Here is a 19,219-nt window from a genome sequence, read left to right as displayed (position 1 = left end):
ATTGGATAAGAAGATATTGGATGGCCAAGATTAAAAGGCATTAGGTCGGGTAGGGCAGATGAATCAGTGGGTATGGGTTAAAAGGAGTGGGTCATGTTGGTTGAATTGGACTTAAAAGAACATGTTCATCCTAAAATTGAAATAAAATCTATACTATAAAATACAAAACTAATTCTAATTAACAATATTATATTGTGAAACTATTTTTGGCATTTTTTCAAGATTATATAAAAATAAAAGTAGAGTAAAATAAAAATTCTAATAAAATAGTATGACTACAAAATATTAATGATATATAAAATATGCGAAACTACTAATATAGCTTGAAGACGTGGCGGGCCAAAACTTACAGGCTTACAGCTCCTTACAAGTGCAATTCCAATTTTTCTACTCGACTGTCACCAAAAAGCATTCGAAAATTGTTGCCAACTTAAAATCTCACAAGCATATGCTTTTGACGTTCAAAGTCGCAAATCAATAGAGATTCCAACTACTTACCACAACGATTTTCTTAAAGGACAGCAGTTAGTTTTTTAAAGAAAAAAAAGAACTTTTAAAAAGGAATACATTGTGTTCATCTGAACGGAAATAGTCTTTAGGACTTATTTCATTCAGAGAAGATGCTCCATGAATATTGATAGCATTAATTTTAAGACAAATATCATAGGATGGGAATAACTTCTATCCGCACATTTGAAATTTTGATAGTTTATAGTGAAAGAAAAATTTGCAAGATGTCCAAGTATCGAAAATTCACATGATATAAGTTTCTCTCTGAGATAAGTAGAGAAAAACAATCAACTGGAAGACGCAAGATTTAATTGGTCAATAAACTATCCATATCATTGTTCTTGCTTCCAATTTTCTCAACTCCGAGTAAGGAATTACAAATGATGAGATAAATAGCAAAAAGGAAAAAAAGGAAAAAACTCGTATAAAGGGAAAAAAAAAAGAAGAGAAAGCATGAAAATCATTATTTAACAGCGCCATTGGACTTTGTCTGCCACCTAAATAAAACAGTTCAAGTTATTTTAAAAAGGAAAAGTTTATTGGGAATAAAGCATATAAAGAAATGACGACATCAAAAGACAACAATCCTACTAGGGCAGCAGTTCACAGCACAACTAAGAGAAACAGAGGCAGAGAAAAGAATTGGAGATAGACAGGGAGAGCTCAGTGGAAAGTAAAACTGAGAATAGAAACGGAAGCTTGAGAAGTTCCCTCCCCCCTCCCCACAACCACCCACCCCAAAGTACGCTTTAAAACTTAATGTAGAAGAGCTTGTGATTGGGGGGAAAAGTTCTCAAGAAACAAGAAAGTGTGAAGATGACAAAAAAAATTAGATGTCAAAACTTCAAGACATGTAAAGACCATATACGTAATCGAATAGAATGTTAACTATTAAGAAGGGTCATCTACAAGTAACTCTTTTTCCTCTTGCTTCTCCTTTAATTTGTTGACTTAAAATATTTTTGTACGGTGTAAGTCCCTAAAATAGTATATCCTGGGTGTATAGTACCTAGGCTCCAAATAACAGTGCCTAGGCGATAACAGATGAATCTAAAACAAAAACTTCAAAGAGACTGCCGGTTAGGCACCATCAGTTGGCGCCTAAACACAATCAAAAGTACATGGATTTACAGAGGTGCTACCGGAGAGAATGTGTTTTCAGACTCTAGTGCTTAGGCGCTACAACTAGGGATGTCTAAGGGGAGGGTATTACCCGTACCCGTACCGCACTGTACCTGTCCTGATTGGGGGTAGAGGTGGGGGATTTGGGCTAAGTTGCTCGGACTCGGGTGCGGGTATCCAATACGGTCACGGATCCGAGTGTCAGATTCGGCAAAATCTAAATTTTAAGATTCGGGGGTGCGGATTCAGGTATGGATACGGGGGGATTCAGCTAAAAAAATTCAAAATTATAAAAAATAGAGCTATAAAGAGAAAAAGAAAGTCATTCAAGGCCTTCCACCAACTCTCCACCTATATCGCTGCTATTGTCTACCAGAAGTCCGAACTTAGAATATGACCCCTTGAATTCTTGGTTTTTTTGAAACACAAAGCAGCAAAGGTTAGACAAAAGTACTACAATATTGAAGGTATGTCATTCCACATGTCTTAAATCTGTTTTATTTTAAATTTTGAGAAATCAAAATCTCAATTTCTATCCAAATTTGTCGATGGACTCAAGCGAAAGTATCCGAAGTTAGTTGACCGAATTCGGGACGTATCCCGCTCCGCACCCACTCCCGTCCCATGTCGAGACGGGTGCGGCACAAAAAACGGAGAGTCTGCGCAACTTAGGATTTGGGTAGAGGGTAAGGGTAATGAAAGGGTACCGGAAAAAATACCCTTAGTACCGGTCCAGTTAGTACCCTTAAGGTACCGGACCAGTCCGTAATGGTACCCTTAAGTTTTGTTTTTTAAATGTGGCCGTTTTTGCACCGGAACGGCCAAAAACGGCTATTTTTCCCTCCCTACCCCTTAATTTATGTTTTTTAACCTCTGAGTTTATTCAAATACACTTTGACCGTATTTTAAAATAAAATACCCCATTTCATTCTTCCAATTTTCAAACAAAACTCTCATATCTATTTATCTCTAATTGCAATTAACGTTCTAGCACTCATATTAATTTTCGCATTTATTTTTATTATACTTGTGTTGCTATTTGTTGTAATTTTAATTATTTATTATTAAAAATATCTCCTAAACTGGTAAAAAAAGTGTGTAATAGATTGATTAAGGGTAATGTTAAGGAGGGAGTCCTCGTTTTGAAACAAATTCTAACTGGTCCGGGTTTAGGCGTTTCATACAAGAAAGGTATAATCTTGCTTTTCAAGGTTTTTCTAGAACAAATGTTAGAAATAATGTTTGCGATGATGAAGGAAATGAAGATTTGCTGAAATATTAGAAGAGAAGAAACGTTAGCCTTCCAGAAATAATTCAAGAAGATGACAATGCCTATAGTGAAATCCTATCTACCGGAGATAGCAAGGATGATAGCAAGGACGCAGAAGAACAAATATTATCAATTTCAAGCGAAGAACCAATAGAAGTTATTAAAAATCCCGTAAATTATAATTTTATTTTATAAGTATTGAAATAAAAGTATTGAATATTTTTCATCCATTAAAGTTTTTTTGTATTTAAATATAATTATTTTTATTTTTAATTTAAAATTACCTCTGAATTCCGGTACCACACCCTTAAGTACCACACTCTTAGGACCGGTAGGGGTACTGATACTAGTACCCCGTACCCTTAAATTCCATTAAGAAAAGTACCCTTAAGAAACCCTCCCCTTACCCTTACCATCCTTGTACCCTTAACCCTTAAGAACCAGTACCTTCCCCTTAGAGAGCCCTAGCTAGAATCGTCACCTTGGCTCCATCATCTAGAATCTCCATGTCATCCCAGCACAAATGTTCTATTTTATTTCATTGAAAAATTACGTCTCAAAAGTCAACAAAATAAAATTATAGATTATGAGGAAATAAAGTTGGACCTAGGCTTTTTTTCTTTTTTCATCCTTTGGTTTTTTCTTGGGTCCGTAGTATTCTCACCACAAAGACGTTTATTTGTTTAACTACTCTAATTAGAATCATAACCATCCCGTTGAGGATTTTCAAAAGTAGTTTTCAATAATGTTGCATATTGTCTTCCATCATTTATATATGTAATAATATTAGGATTTTGAGCATATTCTGCAAATATCCGTATATCTTTTCACTCTTATTTATTTAACTCATAGACCAGTAACCCTATTGAAGGCCAAACACCACACACTTTGAAGTATTTCAAACTTCGTTTTCTTTTCCTTTTATAACTCGAAACCTTCATTTTCAGACCCCTATATTGGACATACCAAGCATCAAGAATAGCTTGATCCCATAAGTTATAGCATATGATCATACATAAAACTAATGAATTAACCATATCATGGATGTATGAGTTCTCTTTACAATGAATACCATGTTTCTCACAGAAAGTACTAGATTTAATATAAAGATCTAGTGGAGTACAGTTTCATATACAAATAAGAATTTCATTTTTCATGAATCTTAAAATTTGACGATATAAAAACTTTCAAGAATAAAGATGTGTATAAGCTAACTCTCTAGACTCATTTGATTCTACGTTATTAGAAAGTGAATTTCACGTAGTCTCATGTATGGGATATAGTTATGCCAACTCATGCAATACTCTTTGGCATTAGAATAGCAAATTGTAACCACATCAGTTATGCTTTCCCTAAGCACAAATGCAACACGGGATCATCACTTTGTGATGCATCTATCCTAGCATTGATAGATATTGGACTATACCAAAATCACAAAGGATAGCAAATAAATAAATGATAAATAAGTAGGCTTGAATAAAGTATCACCCTGTTTTGCTACTTCTTCTTATAGCATTTGAAGATAGTGCCATTAGATAAATCTAGTTTCACAAAGTATTGATTCATTGGTTTTGAATTTCGTACAGTGGCCATCTAAAGTAACTCACTAAAATTGATGAAAAATGCGAAGATGGTGACAAAACCAAGATTACATGTCAAGACTCGCAACCAAAGGCAGATATACCGTATATGGTACGGGTTCAACAGAACCAATAGCTTTGGTCAAACCCTGTATATGTGTTGAGCAATCCACTAATATATACATACAATAAACTATAAACCCAGTAGCATAAATGGGTTGTAGATTCGGTGGCAATCACGGGGGGCAATTCCAATAGACTTATTGGAGGGTCCCATTGGTATGCACCCAGTATCAATTGAACCTACGAATTCGCCAATTATGAGTTGGGCTCGCCATAATCCATAAAATTCAAATCCCGGAGCTGCCTCTACTCACGACTACAAGGCACAATGAGTCTCCTTTATAGAAATACTTGTTCCAGACGATTCGCTAGCGGTTAAAGCAATAAGATTTTCATTATATAACGGGACTTTATGCATTCTACAACTACCAATATTAAAAAGTTCCGCATCTAAAGTATTGGAAACTCACTCTGCTTTTAAAAGGAAAGACACTGCAATATATCACAATTGGTCATACTATTTAGACCACCATTTGACAAAAAAAAAATTCTCTTAATGAAGACACTGTTTTAATGAAATGTAATATACTTATACAAGGTGATCTGTTGATGGATTAACAAGAAGAACATAACAAACAAGAGAAACCGTCAAATAGCTAGTAATTTTTTAGGTTTATTCAAACCTAAAATCACCAAGAACGAAACGGTTGTGAATTTTGTAATCTACCACATACAACAAAAAATTAGGGAAAATCTAGGAATAAAAGAGTTGAAAATGAGCAATCTTCATATTTTGCAATCAATTAGCCACAAGACAAATGAAAACGAAAGTGGACATACAAGAAGAAGACTTTGGAAGAATTTTATGAATTCAAAGATAGGGTTTTGGGGGCGAAATCTCTTAAAAAAGCTTCAAAATACCAAATGGCTGATTGATTCACCTTTCAGTATGCTGCGCGTTCGATCTTCGCCTCCCTCTATTCGCCGCCTTTGTCTTTGTGAAAAAGATGAGCTGATTTGGTGGAAACAAATGAGGTCAGTTTACATCCGGTGATGGGTTTAACCGCGGGAAAGCAACCGCACCGCCTAAGAGAAATACTATATTTAATGGATGATCGTGGCTTTGAGGGAACAACGGTCCAAACATGTGCTGTTTTGTAGCTCATATGTTTGGTTATGAGGGATTATAAACCTGTAATGTGGGATAGATGATGTGTAATAGAAATAAGAGGATATATAAGTATTTAAAGAATAAAGATGTCCTTAAAATAAGTAATGTAACATAATACTGTCTACATTGTTTTTCACCGCATGACAATCTTTCAAGTTATACATTAGATAAAAAATCTATATATCCAAGAGTTCTATTAATGTGTCATTAGTTGTGTCATGAAATAATAAATGTCCAAGATTTTGCATTCAAAATATAACTAAAAGCTTCAAATATAAGTAGGATTCTAAGGGTTTTACCTTAACAAAGTATGCATCCACAGCTACAATTGTTAGAGGTTCAATTAATTACGCAAAGTTTTATTAATGAAATGATTATTAATCATCTCTGGTAAGAATATGAGTCAAAATAAGTAGAATTTGAAGAAAAAAACCCTGCCTTTTGTTTCTCCATCTAACAACTTTACTATATTCCTTTTGTTTATTTAAGAGAATAAGCATTAATTTTTCATACTTGTAAAATTTAGTCAGGGTTGAAATAACTTACTAAAATCTATACATCCAAAAATTGAAATGCTATAAAGGAGGAATTTTCAAACCCCACTTTGTGGGATTACATTGGATTTGTTGTTGTTTCTTTAAACGAAGGCATATTATATATCTTCAAGAGTACCCAGTCATGAACTTAGAAAACCTGATATGGTAAAGTTAAGCATAAACTGTCAAGCATACGATAACAGAAGTGTAACACAGTGAATGAATTTCACAACAGATTTTCCTATATGTGAATGCTACGAAGAGTGTTGCACCGACAAAATATTGTAACTTGCAGAAGTGCAGGACCAGCTAAAACTAGAAATAATCCCCCATAATATTAATTTCAAAGGAAAATTTGCACAAACGAGAACTGTACATGTTATTTTTTCCACTAAAGCCTGCTCCAAACAACCATCACGGCAATAATAAACTTTATCGACACCCAACATGCAACAAAAAAACAAAAAAATACTATCCCCCTACCCCCACCCCTCAAACTCCCAAGAATCAGAAAATATCAACTATCCTATTTTATATTCAGGCTGAGCTGCTATTGATTTACTTTGTGCTGCTTTTCTTGGATTTGGATATCATTTGAAGGAAAATACCTAAACCAGCCTCCCCCCAGTGTCGTTTATTCATTTGCTTTTTGTAAGTGTCTTATGTCACGACTGTTTGCTGCTTGCTGCTATCTTGTTGCTTCTTGACAAATTCTTGTTGGCTAGCCACATCAACAGTGAAATCGTCATCGTCATCCTTCATGAGAAACTTGTCAACTTGAGCAGCTGCTTGCCGCCCTTCGGAGATGGCCCACACCACCAAAGACTGTCCCCTGCGACAGTCTCCTGCTGCAAACACCCCTTCCACACTTGTAGAAAAGCGTCCATAATCAGCCTTGAAGTTAGATCTGTTGTCCTTTTCTAGTCCCAGTTTGTCTGCTATTGTCTGAACAAAAGATCAAACACAAAAATAACAGTTCAATATTAATTGAATTTCATCAGAGCAAAAAAGAAATGAAGAAACGAAAATGGAAATCATAAGATACTAACCGATTCAGGACCAAGGAACCCCATAGCTAGCATAACCAGATCAGCTCCGATAATTTCTTCAGAGCCTTCTACTTCTTTGAATTGGAATCTTCCACTAGCATCTTTCTCCCACTGTACACGTATGACCTCCAACCCTTTCACATTTCCATTCTCATCGCCAATGAATCGCTTGGTCAATACCTCATAGGATCTCGGATCCTTACCAAACTTTGCAGCAGCTTCCTGATGCCCATAGTCTACACGGAAGATACGAGGCCACTGCCAACAAGAAATGGAAAGGACATATCACAATGACATTCAGGAAGTTAATTAAGAAAAATGTTAATAAATGTTCAATGATCACTTCATAATCCTAACTCATACTATAAAGCCAATTCTAGAAACTTCCTCTGAAAGTATAAAAAGAGTAGTTCCTTCTAATTTAAGCTGACAAAACATCATATTGCTCCTGAATTGCCCATCATGCACATGATAAACATAAAGCAACCACGCTAATTGAAGTGACTACTATGCACAGTAAAATGTAAGGTGCATTTGCCATGGTAATAACAGTAAGGTGCAAGCGTGCTAATTGAAGTGACTAACTATGCATGGGAAAGAGTAAGGTGCATTGCCACATAAAACATGGTCAAACCTGTGGCCAAGGATTTCCAGGAGCCCTAGTTTGTGGCGGCTGAGGGAGAAGCTCTAGATTAACAACACTGCTGCAGCCATGCCGAATAGACGTTCCTATGCAATCTGTCCCAGTGTCACCTCCACCAATAACAACCACCTTCTTGCCCTTGGCAGAAATGTATTTTTCATCCTGGAGATTGCTATCAAGCAAACTTTTTGTGTTTGCATGAAGGAACTCCATTGCAAAATGAACTCCTGAGAGGTCTCGTCCAGGAACAGGAAGGTCCCTACCAATGAGTCAACAAGTAGTTTGAGTGAGCAATTACTTATTCAGAAAGCACAATGAACCAAAGGCGATATGATGCGATCCATGGTACTCACCTTGGCTTTGTGGCTCCAACAGCCAAAACAATTGCATCGTGATCTTCACGAAGCCGCTCTAAGGAGTACACGGGATCATTTCCAACATTTGCATTGACCACAAATTTCACCCCTTCCTTCTCCATAAGGTCAACCCGCCTCTGAACGACATCAATCTTGTCGGTCTTCATGTTGGGCACTCCATACATCATCAGACCACCGATTCTATCAGCACGTTCAAACACGGTTACAGTATGACCCTTTCTATTTAACTGATCAGCAGCAGCCAGGCCTGAGGGTCCACTCCCGACAATTGCGACTCTTTTCCTGTCAGAATGAGGACAATTAGAACATGAGCTATCGATGTTATGTACGGTAGAGTGTAGATGCCGATCCATCAAAGCTTAACTACTCTTAGAATGAAACATCTACATAATCCGTAAAAGCACAACTTTTTGCTGAAAAAATATGCTGCTGACAGTGGACACGCTGAAAGACAATCAACTTAGTAGCTGCAAAGAGTCGGTTACCACTTACCAGGAGCAATTGGAAATGAGAAAAAGGAGCACCTCCAAAGAAAAATAAAAGCAGGCACAGGTAGAATGGTGGGGGCAAGGGTTTGGAACAGTACAGTACAAGCAAGTGAAGAAATGCATACCCAGTTCTCTCAGAAGGAGGTCGTGGCACCATCCACCCTTCCTCAAAAGCTTTGTCGATAATGGCACATTCAATGCTCTTAATAGAAACAGGATTCTCAATGATACCAAGCACACAAGACCCTTCACAAGGTGCAGGGCACACCCGACCAGTGAACTCAGGGAAGTTGTTTGTCTCAAGAAGCCTATCCAGTGCTTCACGCCACCTGTTTTGATACACTAACTCATTGAATTCTGGTATTTTGTTTCCAAGAGGACACCCAGAGTTCTCCTGCAACAAATTTTTCATGACATAATCAAATCAGATTTTGGCCGCTTGTATTCATATTGTGCATCAATCACTACACATTTCAGCATTAATATTACCTGATGACAAAAAGGAGTTCCACAGTCCATGCAGCGCGCAGACTGTGTCTTAAGGAGTGGACTGGGTTTTGACTCTTCCATAACCTCTTTCCAGTCCCTCATCCGAACATCTGGATCCCTGTATGACACGCCCTGTCGCTCATAAGCAACAAAACCTCGATGCTTGACTGCATCAGCAACTTCGGTGGGCCTCTTCAATGTTTTTTCCTCTTCAACCTGTAAAAGACCAAAAGTGCATATGTAAAGTTGCAAAACCTATTGTAAAGCCTCTTACAGCAACTAAATACCCAAATGCGCCGGGCAAAGTCCAATAAAGCAATTAATGGACAAGTCAGGTTTCTATCTAATGTATAGAAATGCAGACACTACAAAATGAACAAATCTTCCTAAATCATAAGTGCAAAAATTGATTGTCCTATTTATATATATGCCACAAGGTCCCTAAGCTACATCTATAGAAAAAATAGAATCTTCTCGGGAATTCCAAGGCAGCGCCTTCAGAAACTTCATAAATAAACTAACCTGACTGGATTGGTCCTTAGATGCAGCTGCTAATTTCTTCAGCTCTTCAAAGGCATCTTTCTCCTTCAAATCTGCCTCTTCTTGCTCCTCCGCTTCCTTGATGGCACGTTCATTTGCTGCTTTGTTAGCTTCCTCTTTTTTCATGCTTGCCAGAACCCGTTTATAATCTCTAGGGAAGACCTTAATAAATCTAGGCAAAAGATTATCAAAGTCTGCAAGAACATCTTTTGCCAGTTGGCTGTTTGTGTTACGCTGATGTTGCTGTATCATCATCTTCAAAGTCATGATATCATCTTCTTCTTCAACTTTATCAAGATCAACCAGCTCTGAATTGCAATGAGATCGGAACTTTGAATCCACATCAAGAACATAGGCAACGCCACCACTCATACCAGCAGCAAAGTTTCTTCCAGTTTTTCCGAGGACAACAACTGTACCACCAGTCATGTACTCACAGCCATGATCACCAACACCTTCTACAACAGCTTTGGCCCCTGAGTTACGGACACAAAATCTTTCTGCTGCCATCCCATTAAAATATGCCTCCCCAGTTGTTGCCCCATAAAGAGCTACATTTCCAATCACAATATTTTCCTTGGGGTCAAACTTGCTTTCTTTTGGAGGATAGACAATGATTTTCCCCCCTGACAAACCTTTACCAACATAATCATTGCTGTCTCCTTCAAGCTCTAACGTGATGCCAGGGCAAAGAAAAGCTCCCAGACTCTGCCCTGCACTTCCACTAAGTTTGATATGAATGGTGTCTGCAGGGAGTCCTGCGAGGTGATATCGCTTGGTAACTTCATGGCTTAGCATTGTTCCGACAGCGCGATTTACATTACAGATTGGAGTTTCAATGTATACAGGAAGACTTTTCTCCAAAGCAGCTTTGGAAAGGGCTATCAAATTGTTATCTAAAGCCATGTCTAAACCATGATCCTGTTTCTGTACACAATATTGGGCAGCTTCAGGACGGATATCAGCAGCAGGTCGAAGCAGTAGGGACAGATCGATGTTCTTTAGTTTGTCATTGTTCTTGGTTAAATCTTTATCCAGTGCAAGCATGTCTGAACGGCCAACCATTTCAGTAAGTGTTCTAAAACCAAGCTGAGACATGATTTCTCTTACTTCCTCAGCCAGCATGAAGAAGAAATTTATGACATGTTCTGGTTCTCCAGCAAACTTCTCCCGAAGAATTGGATCTTGAGTGGCAATTCCCACAGGGCAAGTGTTTTTGTGGCATTTTCTCATCATTATGCAACCAAGTGTTATGAGGGGAGCAGTGCTGAAACCAAACTCCTCTGCACCAAGAAGAGCAGCAACAGCCACATCTCTTCCAGTTTTCAATTGGCCATCCGTTTGCAGTGTTGTTCGGCCACGGAGGTCATTAGCCACTAAAGTTTGATGTGTCTCTGCAAGACCAAGTTCCCATGGAAGCCCGGCACTCTTGATACCAGTCCATCTTGAGGCACCCGTGCCTCCATCATGACCGGAGATCAAGACATGATCAGCATGTCCCTTGACAACACCGCTAGCAATAACCCCAACGCCAGCTTCAGAAACCAACTTGACACTTACACGTGCCCCCGGATTTGCATTCTATAGGCATAAAGGGAAATATCTCAGAATCAATGAATAATAAATAAGAAAAGATGCACAGTGCAAATACACGAGATTTTAATACCTTAAGATCATGAATCAACTGTGCAAGATCCTCAATAGAATAGATATCATGATGAGGAGGAGGACTAATTAGTCCAACTCCAGCTGTGGAGTTCCTAGTGACAGCTATGTCACCAATGACCTTGTGTCCAGGAAGTTCACCCCCTTCTCCAGGCTTGGCTCCCTGCAAAATACAAAGGGATGTGAATAGATGTATCAACGCGTAACAGAAAACTTTACTGTTCACATTTATCTCACCAAATGCCAAATGCAGGTTTCAGTTAATGAGGCAAAGACACCTATAGGTGCCTTGCAGATGCAGCATCATCTGTCCATGAACATAAATTCATAAACAAGAGAAACCTCTATTCCAACTGGAATACAGGATCTAATAGGAATGGATCAACAATTAATACAAACATGTTGATGAAGGAAATAACCGTGAATGAAATATATTGCAGTGCTCATGTAAAGTGTACCTGAGCCATTTTTATCTGTAGCTCGTCCGCATTTGTGAGGTAATAACTTGAGACTCCAAATCTACCACTTGCAACCTGCTTAATTGCACTTCTTTTTGGATTCATTGAACCATTAGGAAGAGGCTCCATCCGAGATGGTTGCTCACCACCCTCACCTGTCCAAAAGTAGGTACAGCTTTCATTTTACAGTCAAAAGAATTTCAGCTCCAAAGGGGTAAAAACAAATGGTAGCCTCACAAGAGAAAGATCACTGTCAACACTCCACTTAAGCAGCCCCACAGGGGTTAGCTCAATTGGCAAAGGTTGAAGGACGTGTGTCCTAGGTCACAAGTTAGAACCATGCACCAAGCGAACTAACCACAGTATTTAAGTGGAGAAAGGTAAGAGTGGCAGACTCATCATCCCCAAGTTTTTTAACGCTGTGGTTGGCCTCCAGACTGATTTCTCGGTCATCAAAAATAAAACATTCCAATAAAACATACCTGTGTTAGATTTGCCCCCAATTTTGTTCATTGCCATAGCAAGAGTAGCATGTGCCTCCAAAGAGATTGATCCATAACTCATGGCTCCAGTAACAAAACGTTTTACAATCTCACTTGCTGGTTCAACTTCTTCCAGAGGAACTTTCACCTCTGCCTCTTTAAACTTCAAAAGTCCCCTTAAATTGCATTGTCTATTTAATTCCTGCACACGCTTAGAATATTCTTTGTAGGCAGCTACACTATTAGTTCGTGCAGCCTCCTGCAATTTTGCAATGGCAAGTGGATCATTAAGGTGAATCTCACCACCTTTTCTCCAATGATAATCACCAGGATTAGGGAGTGCCACAGCCTCTGCACTCCCTGGAGCCAAGGCTCGTGCTGGGAACGCTAGTTCATGCAGCTTGAGTGCATCTTTTGCAAGTGCATCAAAAGTTGCACCTTCCACTCTGCTAGGAGTTCCATTGAAACACCGCTCCATCACTTCTGATGAAAGGCCAACTGCCTCAAAAATCTGAGCGCCCTTGTACGATGCCAATGTTGATATGCCCATTTTTGCAAGAACCTTCTGCATGCCATAATGACTTGCTTTGAAGTATTTCTTGACAAGCTCATCCTTGGAACGGAACTCACCAGTTGACTTTGGTGGGATTTTTCCATCAACCTGTAGTCTCCATATAGCTTCTACGGCCAAATAAGGGCAGATAGCATCAGCACCAAATCCTACCAATGTACAGAAATGGTGTACTTCTCGTGGCTCAGCAGATTCAACAATCAGTGCAACACGAGTCCGCTCAAGCTTTTTAACTAAATGATGATGGACAGCACCGACAGCCAATAAAGAGCTCACCGCAACACGCTTTGGCGAGAAGCCTAAGAAGGTTAATAAGCAAATATTAATGCCATATCGACAACAGAGATAAAAACCTATGTACAAAGGAATGACATACTTTTAAAAAAAATTAAATAGCTGTGTGAAGATTGGTACCTCTGTCAGAAAGAATGATTGTTGTGTAACCCTCCTGAATCGCGTTGTGCGCTTCAGAGCAGATCCTATCTAAGGTCTCCTCAAGACCCTTCGCACCACGGTCTCGGGAGAAGGTAATATCAAGAACCTTACTGCGCCACCCTCTGTAGTTCATCTTTTTCACAGCTTCCATTTCTTCAATGGACAAAAGAGGTCCCTTGAGTGAGAGGCGGTGACACTGTTCTTCAGTGGTCTCTGTAAGATCTCCTTCAGGACCAATCATACATTCCATAGAGGTAACAATTTTTTCCCTTATAGGGTCAATAGGAGGGTTTGTGACTTGAGCAAACATCTGCTTGAAATACTCAAATGTAAGTTTCTCTCTGTTAGACATCACTGCTAATGGAGCATCATTTCCCATTGAGCCAAGAGCCTCGACGCCGTCTTTTGCCATTGGAAGTAGCAGCATTTCTAAGGACTCCACAGTGTAACTGCATAAATAGGTCAGCGATTAAATACTTAATACATGTTACAAAATTCTGGGGAAATTTCAGTCTGAGTCTGTGGCAAAAGAAACATACCCGAAAGCCTTTAACGGAGCCAATAAACCATAAAGCCCCATATTTTCCATACTGTCATCATCATTTAACGCCTAAAATTGTAGAAGAATAGATTGATAAGTTGAGACGCACTTAAAGAACCAACTAATAACAAAGAGGCACAATTGACAGCAAGAAAAGAGAAGACCAAAAAACAAAGATTTAGAGTAATTAAATTAGTATGAGACACAGTGCTCACAGGCAAAACTCCTGCAATGGGTGGAGGGATCCTGTAGGATTTATTTACAGACTCAACAATGTCTTTCAGCTCTATCTTTTGCCTTTTAAGCCACTGTCCATAAGGTCTTGCGAGAGAGTACTGCTGCTTCAAAGCTTCATCATCTACAACAACATGGTTCTCAAAGTCCACCAGAAGCATCATTCCAGGGTTTAGTCGACCTTTTCTGCATACATCTTCGGGTGGAATATCAACTACTCCAACTTCACTTGCCATAACAACCCTGCCACTGTATGTGACATAAAAGCGACCTGGACGCAGACCATTCCGATCTAATGTAGCTCCAAGATAGCGCCCATCAGTAACTGCAAGGCAATGTCCACATTAAGCAAATGCCACAAAGAAAAACCTCATATAAGAAATCAGTTAATTCCTCAAAGTCTATTACATGATATAAGGGCAGGTCCATCCCATGGTTCCATGAGAGCTGAAAAATACTCATACAATGCCTTCCGGTTAGGATCCATGTTCTTGTCATTCTGCCAGGCTTCAGGAATCATCATCATTACAGCTTCTGGGAGGCTTCTACCAGCTCGAAGCAGAAGCTCAAGTACACCGTCAAAAGCTCCTGAAAAATGGAGACCAAAATCAGATATGGGACAATCAAGACAAATATCTGCTAGTAGGAAAGTTGATCACAGCATGTTCAGATGTTGACTGCTTTGAGGTGCAGAAAGGTAGTACAAGAACCTGAGTCAGATGAACTGGCATCAACAATGGGCAAGAGCTTTTTCATTTCTGTCTTTGAAAGGCCAAGCTCTTTGCATTTAAGAAGACCTTCACGAGCCCTCATCCTGAATAGATAAAAGAATGACGTCAAACAAAATATCAATGCAGAGGACAAATCAAGAAGATACAATGGAATTTAAATTCGCAACTGTCAAATAACTGAATCCTATTTAAGATTCTTCCTTAGCTTCTGGGAAGAACATGCTAGTCAATTTGCAGTCAACATGTTACTCCAGAATTGAAAGGGAACAAAGGAAGATATTTGATGCAACAGGAAGGATTCAATCATGTGCATCACTCCACTAGTGTAATGTGGAAAAGAACATCATTGACTCGCAGCAACTACTGTTGACCCTTTATCCTCTCAATTGATATTTTACAAGGTTCAGTGAATCCTCTTTTCGATTTTCACATGGAAACCAAACCATCTAAAATACCTTTTCATTCAGGAGATCAATCTTAGATGAATTTTATTAAGCTCTGCACATATTATACCAGAAAATGTAACTCGGCAGGAAACTTACCAATTCACGTTGCCTCGAAGTGTGTTAATTTCCCCGTTATGACCCAAAACACGCATAGGCTGAGCACGATCCCAACTAGGAAAGGTATTTGTAGAGAACCTAGAATGCACCTGCACCAGAAAAAACCAAAAATTTACATTTGCAAGATACAATACAGACAAAAAGAAGAAAAAAGAAATGGAGCCGCTGAGATGTCTTCCAGATGCAGTGGTAATTGAGTTCAGGCACTTTGAAGATTGTGGCAATGACAGGACACAACACATTGGATATTTTCTCGTTAAGAACAGATGGCAGAGAGGAGGGCACCAAGTTTCTGTAAACATTATTTACTTGGTAATGAGTTTCCTTACCAACTCACCAAAGAGTCCAACTGGCATCCAAATTCAAATTGTGATCAAGGGAGTGGAAGAACTTAAGAGATCATTCATACTTCAATGCCTCAGAAGTCATTCCTCAACCTTGCATCTCTTCAGTTTACTGATTGATCCAATGCTGTTCGTTGTTGAAGTATGGAGTCAGTGTACAAATTAAAAGAGAATGGATAAAATATTTACCAGGGCCATGTAGCTCGTAAACCTTTCATTGCCCAAATCTGCATAGTAGTATTCCTTCAACTGATTAGGCTTCAACTGACCTTTGTAAACAATAGTCCTGCGCATTAAGATTATAAAATATAAAGTTAGCCACAGCACCACAGCAAATAGTGATGTATTCTGAGTCTTGAGGAACAAACCTTGAAGAAAGAGAACATATATAGAAATCTCTCACGCCACCATGTTGGAGGTTTAAAGCAGCGCGGATAGCTACCATTGAAACCCTCCTCAGAATATACATCTACAGGGGGAACAGATTCAAAACCGATGATGAACAATTAATTGATAGGGAAATACTAAATACTAACAAATATACGACTTCAGTAACAGACAACTACCTGACGCTCAAAGTCGACCTTTGACCGAGGAGTTGGTGTCAGAAACACTTGCTCAATGACAGGTTCTGTCTGCAATGCAGACTTGCCCAGCCCCGAATTATCTGTAGGGACTGGACGCCATCCAAGAACTGTATGCCCGAGTGACTCAGCCACCTGCCGAAGCACAAATATTCAAAAAAAAAAATCAGAACACGTAATAACGAAATTCACCTGCATAAATCTGTCATCAAAAGCATCAAATAGAGCAGGAGATGAATTTCACCTTTGTAAATACAATTTTGCTTTGCTCCCTACGGCTTTCAGAGGTAGGTAGGAAGAACATACCAACTGCATATTGGCCAGGTGGTGGTAGCTCAAATCCAACCTCACTTGCTACCTGAGGCAGTTACACAGAAGATACAAGCAACAATTGAGTGTTAGTTCAGATTTCAAGCCACAATTGGTAATTTTGCAACTAAGAGATCACTATAAATACTTTCAGTATTAAATTTCGAATTAATAGTCTATTTTTTGTTGTCATTCTCAAGTGATATTATTTTATACAGAATAAAAATACGTCTTAGAAACACCTTGGAAAAAACAAATAGATGAAAACTATATCATTTTCATTATTACTTGTGAAAAAAAATTGATCAAGTTACTAGTTTCTTTCTTGTTATTTCAGTAGTAGTAATTTTACATTATAAGAAAGCATTTAAAATAAATTCCAACAATTAGAAGACAGAACGCAATATTTATTTATTTATTTCGTGTTTAAGATTCCCCTATCATCCTCTCCGGTAATACACCCACACATGATCAACCATAAATAGTATAAAAGCAAAGAAGCAACTAACAAAATCATCAAATTAACAATTCATAACAAGTTTCAAGAACATCAATTGAGGTTAAAAAAATTCCACTAACTGAAAAGATAAGTAGCAGTAATTCTGAGCAGTTAAAAATTTTCACCTCCTTGTAGAAATCATGAGGCAAAGCCACAAGAATACCGGCCCCATCTCCAGTATTAGTCTCACAACCACACGCGCCTCTATGAGACATCCGAACTAACATCTCAACAGCATCAGTAACCTAAAAACAAATTGAAAAATTCAAACTTTCCATAGACTTAAAAAAAAATATCACAAAGACTTTTAGAAAGTTTTCTGATTTACCGTTTTCCGGTTGCTTTCACCAGAAAGTTCAGCCACAAACCCAACGCCACAAGAGTCCTTATCAAACGACGGATCGTAAAGGCCGAGTGGCTTCTCCGGCACATTAGACAATGCAGAACGAACCACGACCTTAAGCTTCGGAGCCTGGCCCGGCCCATCTGATTGCCAAAGGTGCAACCTTTCAGAACCCGAGGCCCGGAGTTTGGCTCCATAAAACCTCTTATCGAAACCGGTAGTCCTCTTAGCTAAACATCTAGAGGCCCTAGTAGTTCTGCCCAGACCAACACCGACTCTGCCCAAAGGCATAGCATTCAATTGATGGCCCGCCAGACTCTTGGCCGGCGATGGCATAACCACGCCATTGTTCACAGAACTCGAAACAATCGACATATTAAACCACCAGGTTCAGTTGTTTACAGTCTTTTTAAGAGATGTATATATATAAATACCGTAAATTGTATACAGAATTAAGTTATTACGGAAAAAAAACAAATAAGTTCAGATCTTTATGAATAAAAAGAGCGTTATAGAGAAATCTCAGATCCGTTGTTTAGAAGGCTTTAGGAATGATTAGATGAGTCGACTTTGAGCAGATCACGTGAAAAATAAGGGTTTGAAGAGAGGGCGGTGGATATAGCGTAAAAAAGGTAGTCCTTATCTAATCAAGCTATTCAAGATTGAGTTTTTAACTAACGAAACAAAGGAACCAAAATCATAGGTGGAGAAGGATTTTTTTCACAAAACGCAGATGGGGACAACGAAGGCAAGAGGAAAGAGGAGAGAGTCTGCTCAGCGTCAGAGGGGGTAGGTGGCGGCAGGGATTTGCTCTCTTCTATCTTTCTTCGTTTTCGGCATGGGCGAGGTGGCTTGTGTTAGGATTTATAGATGAGATAGAAGTAGAAGTTGGCAGGGTGTGAGACTCCGAGGGGGTGGGTTTGAGTGGGTCCTACCTGATGTGTGTTTCCTGGAAAAAAACGTTTATCCGTGTTTAAATTTTAATTAAAACAAATCTATCGCTAATAAATGTGCTGCTATATCTTTTATCTAAAACTTTATAATTGATTGGATTAAATAAAAGTAATGTCACGACCCAACTGGAGGGTCATGACTAGCACCCGGGCCATACTTGCCGAGCACCAACGTACATTTTATCTAACCTTCCTTATTATCTTTAAGGGCCGACAAGATCAATATAAATAGTAGACATGGATCATGAACATCCAACAATGAAAGATAATGTCATGAACATACATAACATGGGACGACAGGACTGTCAAGAAACTATATATAAGGTACGAGCTATCATGATGCCATGAAAGACTATACAACAAAAATCAGCCGAAAAGGCATTCTAAACCATACATAAGTCGACACCTGTCTATGAGCCTCTAAAAGAACATAAGTGCTACAACATTGCCGGAACAGGGCCCCGACATACCCATAAGGTCTATAACAAAAATGCATACCAAGACCACAGCAAGTCCGGAGAAGGGATCTCGCCAATAACCGCTGAACTGGACAGCCTACTGTGGTGGGGGAGCTACGTCTACCTATCTATCAGGACCTGCAGCACGACATGCAGCGTCCACAAATAAAAAGGACGTCAGTACGAATAAAGTACTGAGTATGTGAGGCAA

The 19,219-nt window shown here is 38.9% G+C and overlaps 1 protein-coding gene across 2 annotated transcripts; it reads right to left on the bottom strand.

The window, feature by feature from the left end:
• Positions 1-6,568: 6,568 nt before the first annotated feature.
• Positions 6,569-18,436, bottom strand: LOC107809098 (glutamate synthase 1 [NADH], chloroplastic-like). Of its 2 annotated transcripts, XM_075251928.1 has the most exons (22): positions 17,583-18,436; positions 17,380-17,499; positions 16,691-16,804; positions 16,429-16,581; positions 16,231-16,331; positions 16,052-16,148; positions 15,498-15,607; positions 14,935-15,038; positions 14,633-14,812; positions 14,206-14,549; positions 13,989-14,059; positions 13,429-13,898; positions 12,444-13,313; positions 11,962-12,116; positions 11,505-11,666; positions 9,821-11,419; positions 9,299-9,514; positions 8,935-9,203; positions 8,298-8,603; positions 7,936-8,203; positions 7,302-7,559; positions 6,569-7,197 (listed from the first exon to the last, which is right to left on the bottom strand). In XM_075251928.1, the coding sequence occupies exons 1-22, from the start codon at positions 17,970-17,972 to the stop codon at positions 6,913-6,915; spliced, it is 6,642 nt and encodes a 2,213-aa protein (XP_075108029.1). In that variant the 5' UTR covers positions 17,973-18,436; the 3' UTR covers positions 6,569-6,912. The 2 variants fall into 2 exon arrangements, with proteins under 2 accessions (XP_075108029.1, XP_075108030.1); XM_075251929.1 differs by lacking the exons at positions 16,052-16,148; positions 16,231-16,331; positions 16,429-16,581; ... (1 more) ...; positions 17,380-17,499; positions 17,583-18,436 and adding an exon at positions 15,848-15,984.
• Between the last annotated feature and the right edge of the window lie 783 nt (positions 18,437-19,219).

Source organism: Nicotiana tabacum, chromosome 4 (assembly GCF_000715075.1).
Source record: "Nicotiana tabacum cultivar K326 chromosome 4, ASM71507v2, whole genome shotgun sequence".
Classification (NCBI taxonomy): Eukaryota; Viridiplantae; Streptophyta; class Magnoliopsida; order Solanales; family Solanaceae; genus Nicotiana; species Nicotiana tabacum.
Note: the sequence above shows the minus strand (reverse complement) of the source record. Positions and strands in the feature narration are given on the sequence as shown.

Excerpts from the sequence above, each read along its gene's own strand:
- LOC107809098 (XM_075251928.1), bottom strand. The coding sequence starts at position 17,972 with ATGTCGATTGTTTCGAGTTCTGTGAACAATGGCGTGGTTATGCCATCG. Across the intron at positions 17,500-17,582 it reads GTGAAAGCAACCGGAAAACG|GTTACTGATGCTGTTGAGAT; the intron begins GTAAATCAGAAA and ends ATTTGTTTTTAG. Across the intron at positions 11,420-11,504 it reads AGTTGATTCATGATCTTAAG|AATGCAAATCCGGGGGCACG; the intron begins GTATTAAAATCT and ends TTATGCCTATAG.